A 13,295-nucleotide genomic window follows, 5' to 3' on the forward strand; every position below is an offset into this window, starting at 1 on the left:
AGATGGGACAACTTCCCTGTGAGGAAAGGGTAAAGCGGCTAGAGTTCTTCAGCTTGGAGTAAAGAAGACTGAAGGGAGATATGATAGAGGTTTATAAAATAATGAGTGGAGTGGAACGGGTAGACGTGAATCACTTGTTTACTCTTTCCAAAAAATACTAGAACTAGGGGGCACACAATGAAGCTACAAAGTAGTAAATTTAATACGAATCAGAGAAAATATTTCTTCACGCAACATGTAATTAAACTCTGGCACTTGTTGCCAGAGAATGTGGTAAAAGTAGTTAGCTTAGCAGGGTTTAAAAGAGGTTTGGATGTCTTCCTGAAAGAAAAGTCCATAAGCCATTATTAAAATGGACTTGGGGAAAATCCACTGCTTATTTCTAGGATAAGCAGCATAAAATGTATTGTACTGTTTTGGAATCTTGTAACCTGGATTGGCCACTGTTGGAAACAGGATGCTGGGCTTGATGGACCTTCGGTCTGTCCCAGTATGACAGTACTTATGCATTTATGCACTTATTACTTTTAACACTTTCCTATCGTAACAATGGCATTCCTTTTCCCTTTCCATATATGTGATATAGAAAGTACTAATAAACTGTAAACTATGTAAAATGGGACAGTTACACATGGAAGCACCATCACATGTGGAAGTTGCAAAATCATTGCCTCCACATGGATTACCAGGTTTATGCCACTTACATTTTCCTCATCATATATATCTGTAAAATGGCTGTTCCTGCGGTGTGTTCCAGCAAATACATGAGGGACAAATGGGAGACAGGGATCTTCGATGCTATGAGCAGTAATGACAGTAGCAGACCACAAGAGGCAATGGTAGCAGGGCCACCGAGAGAGGGGGGACAGGGGGGACAAAATTCCCTGGGCCCGGCGCCGCCGCCGCAGTCCGGCCCGCCCACTCTCTGTCGCTCCCTGGCACTGAACTTAAGCGCCTCACCTTCAAAAGCGCAGCAAGCAGCGGCAGACCACTCCTTCCTTCCGTGTCCTGCCCTCGCCTGACGTAACTTCCTTGAGGGCGGGACACGGAAGGAAGAAGTGGTCTGCCGCTGCTTGTTGCTGCGCTTTCGAAGGTGAGGCGCTTAAGGTCAGTGCAGAGGACCCGGGGGTGAAGAGAGGGCCCGGTGACCTCAGGTGGGGGGGGGGGGGGGGGGCGGGGGCGGCCTTGTCCCGGGCCTGGCCCAGTCTCTTGGCGGCCCTGAATGGTAGAATTGGAAGCTTTAATGCACAATAAAAACAAAACCCGATGTGGCCATGTCTTGCCTATAAGGCTGCATCAGGGGCAGCAGTTGACCAGATATAAACCACATTAGTAGATCATTTCAATTAAAATCATATCAAAAACATAAATAAGTACCTGGATGTCTGAATCCATTATACTGTATTTGAAAAATGTGCCTTCATGTCATCTTAGTGGCAGAGAGGGAAAGGACCAGATATTACGTAGGATCTGTGATTGCAGATTAGACAGATACAAGTGAGCAGACTGGGAGAGCCAAATGGGCTTTCTCCGAAGACAAGAAAGCTGTTGTATTCTCACAGCTGACACCGGGCTGATGTCTAGCAGTGCCCCACCGTGCATACGCTGGTGCCTTCCAACCTGATATGCGAGAATCGGTTCCTCTGTCTTCCTTTTTCCACAGAGCAGGGAGTGTGCATCATTGTGTATTTTCTCTCTCGTTTGCAGTTCATTACTGTACGAGTATTTTTCTCCTTTTTTTTTTGGAGTATTTTTCATTTTTTCTTTATTTTATTTTGTTTCCCTTTAATTTTAGACCTGAGGGTGTCTCTTTCACCGGTTTTGTTAGGGAGTTGACTTCTGCCATCCCATTTAAGTTAGAGTTGGAGAAAGAGCCCAGGGCAGAAATGTTAACTGTCCTGGACTACGTGTCTCCTCCTAAGGAAGGGGACAGGGCTGCCGAGAGGGCCAAGAGTTTCCACCGCCGCTGGGCGCCGCTGCAACCCCGACCCGGCAAGCGAGCATGACCCTCAAGAATCGGAGGGAGGAGGCCCGGAACCGGAAGGGAGGGAGGGAGGGACGACGACACCCTCATGCATGTGACGTGCCCTTCCCTCTCACTGTTCTGCCCTCGACGTCTTCACGTTTTGACGCGAGGGCAGGACAGTGAGAGCCAATGAAACGCTGAATGACAGACTTACAAACCCTACACTGCCACAGTACCACTGAGTTAGCTTCAGAACGTTGGAGGTGCTTTTTATTATAGTAGATGATATGCCTGAAGTTTTTTTTTTTTAAGTGATTTGTTTTACAATACTTTGGTAGAAGGGTATTTATAAAATATATTGGGCTTTTTTTCTTACCCTAGTTCAGAAGTGAGGAAAGCAAATAGTATTCTATGAAGCCACAGCACTTCTGAGGTGTTAGTCCTTCCCCTCCACCCACCCCATTTTTCAATCTTGCTATATAAACTAATTTACCATTTAGGGGGTTGGATTAGATAAAACCTCTTGGGCACTGATTGGAAGAGAAAAAGAAGGATGCATTAGGTCAAATTTTGGTTATCTATAGAAAGAGAACACAGAAGATGCACAGGGAGATGCTGAGTGGAAGGATGGGCAGGGAAACAGAGAAGCTGTAGGATGGAAGGATGGGGAAAGTGGAAATGCTGGATAGAACAGGGAAGGAAATAGAGTTAGTGAAAGACTGGTGAATAGGAAAGCCAAGTACGGGAAAGAGATAGAAAGCTGTAGGTAGCTGCAGTAAAAAGAAGGAAATTGAAGACTGGATAGTAATAAAGAATTACATCTGGACACAGAGGCAGAAAAATAAATTGAAGAAAGCTGAAAGGAAAGGGAGGAGAGAGAAAAATGATGAGAGTTAAGAGAAGATGGAGGATAGCAGAAACCAGAGCTTTGACCAATATAATTAGAATCACAGAATAACCAGCCAACAAAGGTAGAGGGGCCGAGCCTGCACGCGTTTTGCCACTGCTGGCTGCTGCCGTGACCCTGGCTTCGTGGGTGAAGGTGACTTTTTGAAAGTCGGGGGGAGGGGGCCTGGAGCTGGAGGGGAGGGAGGAAGGGAGGGACGACGACCCTGGAACTGGGAGGGAGGGGGGCCCTGGTGCCCACTCAATCTCACACACAGTCTTTCTCTCTCACACAGACACACTCGCACCCAGTCTCACTCTCTCTCTGTCACACACACACTCGCACATTCACTCTCTCTCTCTCTCTCTCTCTCACGCAGTCACTCTTACACACACTCTCTCAAACATACACACTCCGAGGAAAACCTTGCTAGCGCCTGTTTCATTTCTTTGAGAAACGGGCCTTTTGTTTTTTTTACTAGTTTTATATAAAAGAACCAGAAGAGTTAACCTCAGCTGATGAAGAGCCCTTCTAAGAATCCACAATTCCAGGAATAACATGTAGAGAATGTTTGTACGTTTGGGAAGCTTGCCAGGTGCCCTTGACCTGGATTGGCTGCTGTCGTGGACAGGATGCTGGGCTCGATGGACCCTTGGTCTTTTCCCAGTGTGGCATTACTTATGTACTTATATGTACTTATGTACCACTGCACCTCATCCTTTAAAGATGCACTGATGAAGAACTGTAATCTTCCCTCTCAGTGTAGGTTGTACCAAAGAAGGTAGATACGCAGTATCATATCCAAAAGGCTCCTGGCTTCGAGAGAGCTCAACTGTCATACCAATCTCTGGTGTTCAAAGCCACCCTCAAACGAGCTAGAAGCTCCAGGACTTATGCCTTGGTGTCCCCAGGTAGAGAGGCTCGGACACTAGACTCATTTGGGTGGAAAGCTTTTCAGGCCTCGATGCTTATTGCCTGCATCCAGTCCTACCAGTTCTACATGAGCCTTTACTTACAGTCTTTGGTCCACAGTACACTAACCCCCTAATTCTATAAAAAGGTTAAAAAAAAATTGAATAATAAGCCAATTAGCACCATTAATTGGCTTTTTAACAAGCAATTATTGGCGCTATTTGAAATCAACTAACACGTACGCATGTAAATTTAGGCATGTCCTGGAAAAGGGGGTGTGGAAATGGGAAGGGCCGTGGGCTTATTGGGGCGGAGCATGGGTGTGGATTCCAGTTACTTGTGCAATTATAGAATAAGGCTCTCGGCACAAGCGGGTACTTGTAGAGGAAATCTTTGCCCTTCTACAGGCCGATGTGGTCGAACCCATATCACCATGGGATAAACGGAAGGGATTCTATTCCAGATATTTTCTTGTGCCGAAAAAAGATGGGGGTATTTTGTCCCATCTTAGACCTAAGGGTTCTGAACAACTGGGCAAAGAAAAGTTCAGGATGATTTCCTTGGGCACCCTTCTCCTCATGATTCAGGAAAATGATTGGCTTTCTGGACTTAAAGGATGCCTATTTCCACATTTCGATACTTCCCAGTCACAGGAAGAATCTCATATTCTGGATAGGGAAACACCACTACCAGTACTGTGTTCAGCCATTTGGCCTTGCGTCAGCTCCCAGCAGGGGCATAGCCAGACAGCAGATTTTAGGTGGGCCTAGTCAAGAAGTGGGTGGGCACCAAATGTTCTCCTCCCCCCTCCCCCCCTCAATGCGATGAGGCCAGTATCAGCAGCTTAGGAAGCTTAGACTGTTGAAGTGGAAAGCAGTGTTTTCAGCACCATCAGGGGGAGGTCTTTAGCTGGCGAAGCTTGGGATCCCCACTAGCTAGCACTAAATATGTGCTGCTGTTGGGTGGCCTAAGCCCTAAGTGGACGGGCCCTAGCCCACCCAGGCCCACCTGTGGCTAAGCCACTGGCTCCCAGGGCATTTACCAAGTGTCTAGTGGTAGTTGCAGTGTATTTGCGCCGACTGGGAGTATATGTGTTTCCCTATCTGGAAAATTGGCTGGTCAAGAGCACGTCACAGGAAGGGGTGTCAGTCAATATGCCTATCTATTCGGGTATTGGAGCTCCTAAGGTTTGTCATAAACTACCTCAAGTCCCACCTTCTCCAGTTCAATAATTGGACTACATAGGAGCCCTGTTTGATACATTGCAAGCTTGGGCTTTTCTGCCACAAGCGAGAGCAGAGACCTTTTCAACACTCCCCTCATATGTTCAAAGCTGCAAGCAGGTCACAGCTCGGCAAATGTTGAGATTAATGGACCACATGGCCTCAACAGTGCATGCCACTCCCTTGGCACGTCTCCATTTGAGAGAGACCCAGTGGACCCTAGCTTCCCAGTGGTCTCAGGTGGCTGGGAATCTAGCGGATGTAATCTATATTCCTCCAGAGTTGACTCATGCCCTTCTCTGGTGGACAATTCAAATGAATTTAACTGTGGGACTACCATTCCAAATTCCATCGCCTCAGAAGGTGCTGACAATGGTTGCGTCCAACCTGTGGTGGGGAGCTCATGTGGATGGGCTGCTCACACAGAGAACTTTGGTCTGCTCAGGAGACAGGTCTCCATATCAACCTCCTTGAGCTGAAGGCCATTTCAGAGATCAGCTACAGAACCAAATTATTCTCATTCAAGCGGACAGCCAGGTTGGAATGTTCTGTATAAACAAGCAGAGGGGAATGGGATCCGACCCCTTGTGTCAGGAAGCAGTGGGAATGTGGCAGTGGGCCCGCCTTCATGGAATGGTCCTCTGAGCCACATACCCAACAGGAAAGGACAACTGCTTGGTGGACAGACTGAGCAGTGTTTTGCAACTGTAATAGTGGTGTCTCAACATGGGCATAGCCCGCAAGATCTTCGAGGCGTGGGGAACCCCCTCATTGGATTTTTTTTGCCACTCCTCTCAATAACAAAGTCCCCCATTCTGTTCCAGGCTCAGGTCACAGGGCAGATTAGCATTGGATGCATTTCTCCTACATTAGGAGGGAGGGACTTCTGTATGCATATCCTCCAATACTCATACAGAAGGCTTTGCTGAAACTCAGGTAAGACCAGGGGACTATGATCCTAATCCCGCCTTACTAAACAAAGCAGATCTGGTTTCGTCTTCTTGAATTGTCCTCCGAAGATCTGTGGAGAATGGAATATTTTCCGATCCTCATCATGTAGGAAGAGGGATCTTTTTTACATCCCAGCCTTCAATCCCTGGCCCTCACAGCTTGGAAGTTGAGAGCATAGATCATAGAATTTGAATTGTTATTGCCGGAGGGAGTCTTTCGCTTCTTGCTGGCTTTCAGGAAAGACTCCACTAAGAGGTGTTACTCATTTAATTGGAGGAGGTTTGCTGTCTGGTGTGAGGGCAAGGCCTTAAATCCCCTCATTTGCTGTACACAAAAACTGCTTGAATATCTCCCACATCTCTCTTGAGTCTGGTTTGAAAATCAACTCTGCAATTAGTCCTTATCATCACTAGGAGGTAAGCCCATCTCTGTACAGCTTGCCCGGACACCTGAAGAGGTTGTCCGGTTCCCTCCGGGGGCTTTTAAACCCCGCTCACACGCTTCCCATTGGTCAGCGTGGGGTACCTCAGTGCGCCGGGCTCCTGCCCCCCGTGCCTCGCGCGCTCTCACTGTCCTCGGCGCGCGTGCCCATTGGGGCACGGCGCCATGTTATATTCGGCTCCGTGCACCCGCGGGGCACTACGCCTTGCTTTTTGCTTCATGCCTCCAACAGAAACATAATGTGCTTTTTAGCAATTAAAAATAACAATGTGGATTAAATACTATGCAGGTGAACTGAAGTTTCTCTTAATGCAAGGCAAAGTAGTGTGAAGCACAGTGAGAATGATTCACGCTATGCTGTAATAGTGAACAAGAGAACCAGATATGATATTTATTCACTTTTTAATGGCTAAAGAGCACATACACATTTCATTCTGTTTTCTGTTTTCAATGTATTCTTAAGTATTTGGTTAGTGGTTTTATGATTAAGATTTTGTCTTGTGTATGGTATCATTTATCTCTGTGTTTCTATAATAATTTGTGTGGATTTTAAAAAATGACTAATGATGTGGCTTTTAATTTGTTTACGTCTGTTCTGCAGTCATTCACCCCTGATGCAGCGTGATAGGTGAAACGTGGCCATGTTGGGCATTGTTCTTGTGATTATTCTGCTCAAAAAAATTGTATATTATTCTTTTATCTGATTCGTGTGACCTGCTTTGTATCTCCTACTATCTGAGCATTTGCAGATCCCTGCTTCCCATTGTTTTGGTGTTGCTGTTTTTACTCCACATCTTATTTTTATGTGGTAAAAATTGGTGAATATCTCTTGTGGGCCAGACTGATCTTAATGTGAATTGAGCCATTGCTGAATGTAGTTTACAGTAAGGGCTAGATTTATTTATTTAATTTATTTATTTATTGCATTTGTATCCCACATTTTCCCACCTATTTGCAGGCTCAATGTGGCTTACAGAGTTTTGTTATGACATAGTCATTCCAGGATATCAGATACAATTAGTAATATACAGAGATTAAGAAAGGGAAGAGAGAAGGAAGGAGTTGGGCAGGATCGTATAGATGGTGGATTTTAATAACTAGGTGGGTTGGTGAGGTAGTTTTGTAAGGCTATGGGTTCTCTTTGTAGGCCTTATTGAAGAGATGCGTCTTCAAAGATTTGCGAAAGTTAGTTATTTCGTTAATGGTTCTCAGGGCTGTAGGTAATGCATTCCACAACTGCGTGCTCCTGTAAGAGAAGGTGGTGGCATGTATCAGCTTGTATTTTAGTCCTTTACAGCTGGGGAAGTGCAGATTGAGAAATTTGCGGGCTGATCTTATGGCGTTCTGGGAGGCAGGTCCATGAGGTTTAGCATGCAGATTGGGGCGTCTGCGTGAATGATTTTGTGTACAATCGTGCAGATCTTGAACGCAATGCGTTCCTTGAGTGGGAGCCAGTGAAGCTTCTCTCTTAGAGGTTTTGCACTTTCATATTTAGTTTTTCCAAATATGAATTGAGAGTGAAGGGGGGCAGACTCAAGAAAAATGTCAGGAAGTATTTTTTCACAGAGAGAGTGGTGGATGCTTGGAATGCCCTCCCGCGGGAGGTGGTGAAGAGGAAAACAGTAACGGAATTCAAACATGCGTGGGATAAACATAAAGGAATCCTCCTCAGAAGGAAGGAATCCCCAGAAGCTTAGCCGGCGGTGGGAGGCAGGGCTGGTGGTTGGGAGATGGGGATAGTGCTGGGCAGACTTATACGGTCTGTGCCCTGAAAAACTAACTAACTAACATTTCTAAAGCGCTACTAGGGTTACGCAGCGCTGTACAATTTAAACATAGAAGGACAGTCCCTGCTCAAAGAGCTTACAATCTAAAAGACAAGAGAACAATCTAAAGACAAGTGAACAATCTAGAGGACGAGTGAACAGTTAATCTGATAGGGTGGATAGATTGAGGCATTCTATAGGTATAGACAGGTACAAATCAAGGTAAGGTATACACAAAAAATGACATGTGAGTTTATCTTGTTGGGCAGACTGGGTGGACCGTGCAGGTCTTTTTCTGCCGTCATCTACTATGTTACTATTGTTACTATATATGAAATTTTATATATGAGATTCTATATATGGTGCCAAAATAAAGTCAGCACTGAAAAAAAGCACTCTTCTATAAGCCGCGCGCAAAGTTAGGCGCGGTTTATAGAATAGCGCTTATTCCCAGGAATCTTAGGCACGCAGCCATTTGCACCAGCTGAAATGTGGCGCAAATGTATGCATCTACATTAGGCATGTAACCCCATTATTCTATAACAACGTGTGTTAATTTTAGGAACCCCCCATTCTGCCCATGTCCCTCCCACTTCCATACCCCCTTTTTCAAACTGAGCATAAAATTCAATTAAATTTAACAAGTGCTAATAATTGCTTTTAAAAAGCCAATTGGCGCCGATTAGCTTGTTATTTAAATTGCGTACGCAAATTTGCATGCAAGTTTTGGCAACTTTTACAGAATTAGGGGATAAATGTACTATTTGAAACCATTTTTTTTTAACCCTGTAGGGTGTTGATCTCCGGAGAGCGACAGATTCTACTTTGCAAGATTTGAGCCATAGGAATCAACACATGGATATTTTCAATTTAATTACCTGCTTTCCTAATCAGGGGATTTTGCTACCGTTTCAGAAAACCACACTCCTTATTTGCTTCAGTCCAAAGTAAGTATTTACGTTGTTTAATTGAGACTTGTCTAGCTGGTAACTAAATGGTAACTGGTAAGTGAAATAAGGACCATAGGGATTGATGTTCCAATGCAGAGTAGGTAAACATAACTGGGTAAAGTTAGTTATTTTTACATGGTTATTCAGCTAAAATTAATTGATTAGCTTTTTGATTGAATATCTGGCTAAATCTACCTGCTTAAAAGCAGAATGGGTATTTATAAACTTGCCAATGCGAATTAGTGCATTAAGCACTCATTGCATTATTGGGTCTTGGCAAATAGGTTTCTGAGGGGTCCTTTCACTAAGCTGCGGTACATAAGCACATAAGTACATAAGTATTGCCATACTGGGAAAGACCAAAGGTCCATCGAGCCCAGCATTCTGTTTCCAACAGTGGCCAATCCAGGTCACAAATACCTGGCAAGATCCCCAAAAAGTACAAAACATTTTATCCTGCTTACCCCAGAAATAGTGGATTTTCCCCAAGTCCATTTAATAACGGTCTATGGACTTTTCCTTTAGGAAGCTGTCCAAACCTTTTTAAAACTCCGCTAAGCTAACTGCCTTTACCACATTCTCTGGCAACGAATTCCAGAGTTTAATTACACATTGAGTGAAGAAAAATTTTCTCCGATTCGTTTAAAATTTACTACATTGTAGTAAAAGGCTTAGGGGCCCTTTTACTAAAGCGTGCCAAGAAAATGGCCTGCATTGGTGTAGGCACGTGTTTTGGATGCACACAGGTCCATTTTTCAGCTCGCCTGCAAAAACGGTCTTTTTTAGGGGGGAGGGGCGAAAATGGACGTTCGGCAAGATTAAAACCGGCGCACGTCCATTTTTAGCCTGAGACCTTACTGCCACCCACTGACTTAGCGGTAAGGTCTCACGTGTTAACCAGGTGGTAATCGTCAGCGCACGTACACTGCCGCTTACCTCCAGGTAAGCGCCACACAGTAGAAAATTTCTACTGCTTGATTTGGACACATGTCAAAAATGGAATTGCCACCCGGGGCAAGCGGTAACTGGGCAGTAGTTCCAATTTGACGCACATTGGACGCGCCTACACACTTTAGTAAAAGGATCCCTTAGAGGTGTATTTTCAAAGCACTGAGACTTACAAAGTTCCATAGGTTACTACAGAACTTTGTAAGCCTATATGCTTTGAAAATGAGCTTAGTCTCTCATTGTTTTTCTACTGTTACCATTGGATGTCATCTCACTATTTGAAATTAAATAAGGAAAAATTATTATTAGTAGGGGCAAAACAGAACAAAGAATTAAGATCAAATTTGCTGATTGTTGGGAATCATTTTGTGCTTGATTTTGGGTGTTATATTCAATAATTGTCTATGGTACACCAAATAAACTCCATAGTAAGGAGTGTGTTCTACATGATGAGAAAATTAAGAGCAATTTGTAAATATCTAACTGTAGATTTGTTTCAAATTGTGGTGCAGGCCCTGATTGTTATTGCAATATATAATCTACTTGGGTTTACTAAAACATTTAATAAGAAAAATTCAAACAGTTCAAAATGTAGCTCTACGTCTAATCTTTTTACAGATAGAATTACTCCTTATTTTATTAAGATTCACTGGCTACCTATTGATGCGAGGATATGTATATATTTTTTTTAACATTAAAGTTTTATTGAAAAACCTAGGAATTTGAACATAATGGATCCAATACAAATTATCATATGAAAACCTTCAAACCACACAAAGTACACTTGTCATCGTAACAAAAGTGCACTCCAAGGTACTAAATACCCCATCCCCCAACTAGACTCCCCCCTAACCACTCCCCTCCCTAATCCCATCCCCTTAGAGCCTTTAAGAATGCTGGGTTAAAGTAGCATAATGAGTCCAAAGATCAGAAACCGGGTCATACTGGCCCAATCTCTTATCCGTGAATTGTTCCATTTCTCCAATCAATGATAATTTTAAAATCCAATCAAATTCAGTAGGTCCCACTGACTGTTTCCAATGACTTGCAATAACACTTTTAGCAGCTGTCAAACACATTCTCTTAAGACAATGCTGCCATTCAAACCACGTCTGTTACCCAGTCCCAACAAACACCATTGTGGTTCACAAGGAAAAAGGGTGCCCGTATGGGCAGCGATCTGAGAAATCACTCTCTCCCGGAAGGGCTTTATCCACTCACAGGACCACCAAATGAGCATAAAGGTTCCAATCCCATCTCTACAGCGCCAACAATTGTGGGATACCGTTGGGAATCATAGCATGTAGCCGCACAGGCGTGTAGTACCAACGTGTAAGAACTTTATAAGCATTTTCCTTCAAAAGCACACACAGTGAGGCTTTCTTAAACTCCAAAATTAGTGCTTTCCATTCACTCACAGTCTGAAAAGGAACAGAAGGGCACACGTCCCTGTAATTTATCCAGTTGCAAACTATGCCAAAATATTTCACAGGACCCCACAGTTATCCACAAAGGAAAGATATTCAACATAAAGGGATCTTTCACTTGCTCATCTTCCAATGTGGTATATATCATTCAGTGTAAAAAATGTAACGGAGGATGCTATATTGGAGAAACAGGCCAGATGCTTAAGACAAGATTCAATTTACATAGACATCATATGAACAATACTGGTGCCAGCAGGGTTCCCACGCCTGTTGGTCAACATTTTACAGGACCAGGACACTGTACCAGTGACTTCACAGTGAGAATCCTCAAAGGTAACTTTAAAACCATACAAGAACGTAAGACCTTTGAAGTCAGAATGATTGAATATTTTAACACCCAACAGAAAGGACTTAACAAGGATCTGGGGTTCCTAGCCCATTATAAACCATAAAGCTGTATGTCTCTGTTGATCACCCCACCCCTCACCTATCCACACCCATCCTGTTAGAATACCAATGATATGCTTTGATGTCCCCATGCATACCTCCTACCCACCCTCATCCTCCCACCCTGTCAGACTGTCATAGTAATGCTTGAATGTTTTCACTTATATACACTGTCAGCTAGCACATTTGCTTATTTCCGATCTGACGAAGAAGGGCAACCTTCGAAAGCCAATCAAGAAATGTATTAAGTTATGTCCAATAAAAAAGGTATCATCTTATTTTCTTTTCCATGTTTTATTTTGTTTGATTTCTATTGCTAACCATTCACTCACAGTAAACTCAACATTCAGGTCACGTCCCCATTGAGATATGTAAGCATACTTCTGAAAGTCAGTACCCCTTATAAACTTATAAAGAATGGAAATAGTTCCCTGCATCTTTTCCACAGACCCCCCACAAATTTTCAAATTGTTCATAATCATCTGGATCATCTCTCAACCACCCCTGTTGGGACATATAGTGCTTAACCTATAAATAAAAGAAAATATCTGACTCAGGTAAGGTATACTGCTTTTTAAACTCTCCAAAAGAACACATTTCATCCACATCCAGAAGATCATTGAAGCAGACCAACCCCTAGATTGCCCATCGTATGGAGACGGGGTGCCTAAGTCCTGCTGAAAACCCTGGGTCCGCACTAATATGGGCATATGAAGAAGATACTCTGGACTTTCAAAATCGGAACCTGAGGGAGCCCCACATTATTAACAAATGGCAGACAAATGGGTTATCAGTTAACTGGCTATAGACCCTGGAGGGGAGAGAGGCCCAAAAAACCGCTTTCAAAGTATAATCCCGTACATAAACTTGATCCATAAGTGCCACAACTCTCGGCTGCTCCTGACTCCAGGCGGCGATGAGCTTCAAGTGAGCTGCCCAATAGTACCAATCTAAATTGGGCACTCCGCATCCACCTAGGTCCACCGACGCATCACTTTTCTATTTAATCGCGGTGCACTACTGCCCCAAAGGAAACTCGAGCTGTTGCAACCTCCTTAACTCACACTTTGGAACCAAAGTTAGTAAAGTGTGAAACAAAACAATAACCTGGTCAAGATATTCATTCTAACAGCTACGATCCGACCCCACCAAAACAACCATCTGCCTCGCCAACTTGCCAGGTCTTTACAGAGCCGCCGAAACAAGGGGACATAATTCAGAGCAAACAACTGGGAGATCTCACTGGGTATCTGGACCCCTAAATATTTAAAACTGCCCTGAGTGGACTGAAAGAGAAAAGCCCAGGCTAACGATTCTCGCTCCTGTCGCATAAGAGAAAACTCCCATTAGTTCTGATTTATCATAATTTATCTTGAAA

General features: G+C 43.9%; 1 protein-coding gene across 1 annotated transcript in view; it reads left to right on the forward strand.

Moving 5' to 3' along the window:
* Positions 1-13,295, forward strand: part of CFAP47 (cilia and flagella associated protein 47) — a 1,083,264-nt gene that overhangs the window by 26,911 nt on the left and 1,043,058 nt on the right. Inside the window, 1 exon segment of the mRNA XM_030202357.1 lies at positions 8,938-9,092. Within this exon segment, the coding sequence (XP_030058217.1) occupies positions 8,938-9,092 (155 nt within the window).

This window comes from Microcaecilia unicolor, chromosome 4, assembly GCF_901765095.1.
Source record: "Microcaecilia unicolor chromosome 4, aMicUni1.1, whole genome shotgun sequence".
In the NCBI taxonomy this organism is placed as follows: domain Eukaryota; kingdom Metazoa; phylum Chordata; class Amphibia; order Gymnophiona; family Siphonopidae; genus Microcaecilia; species Microcaecilia unicolor.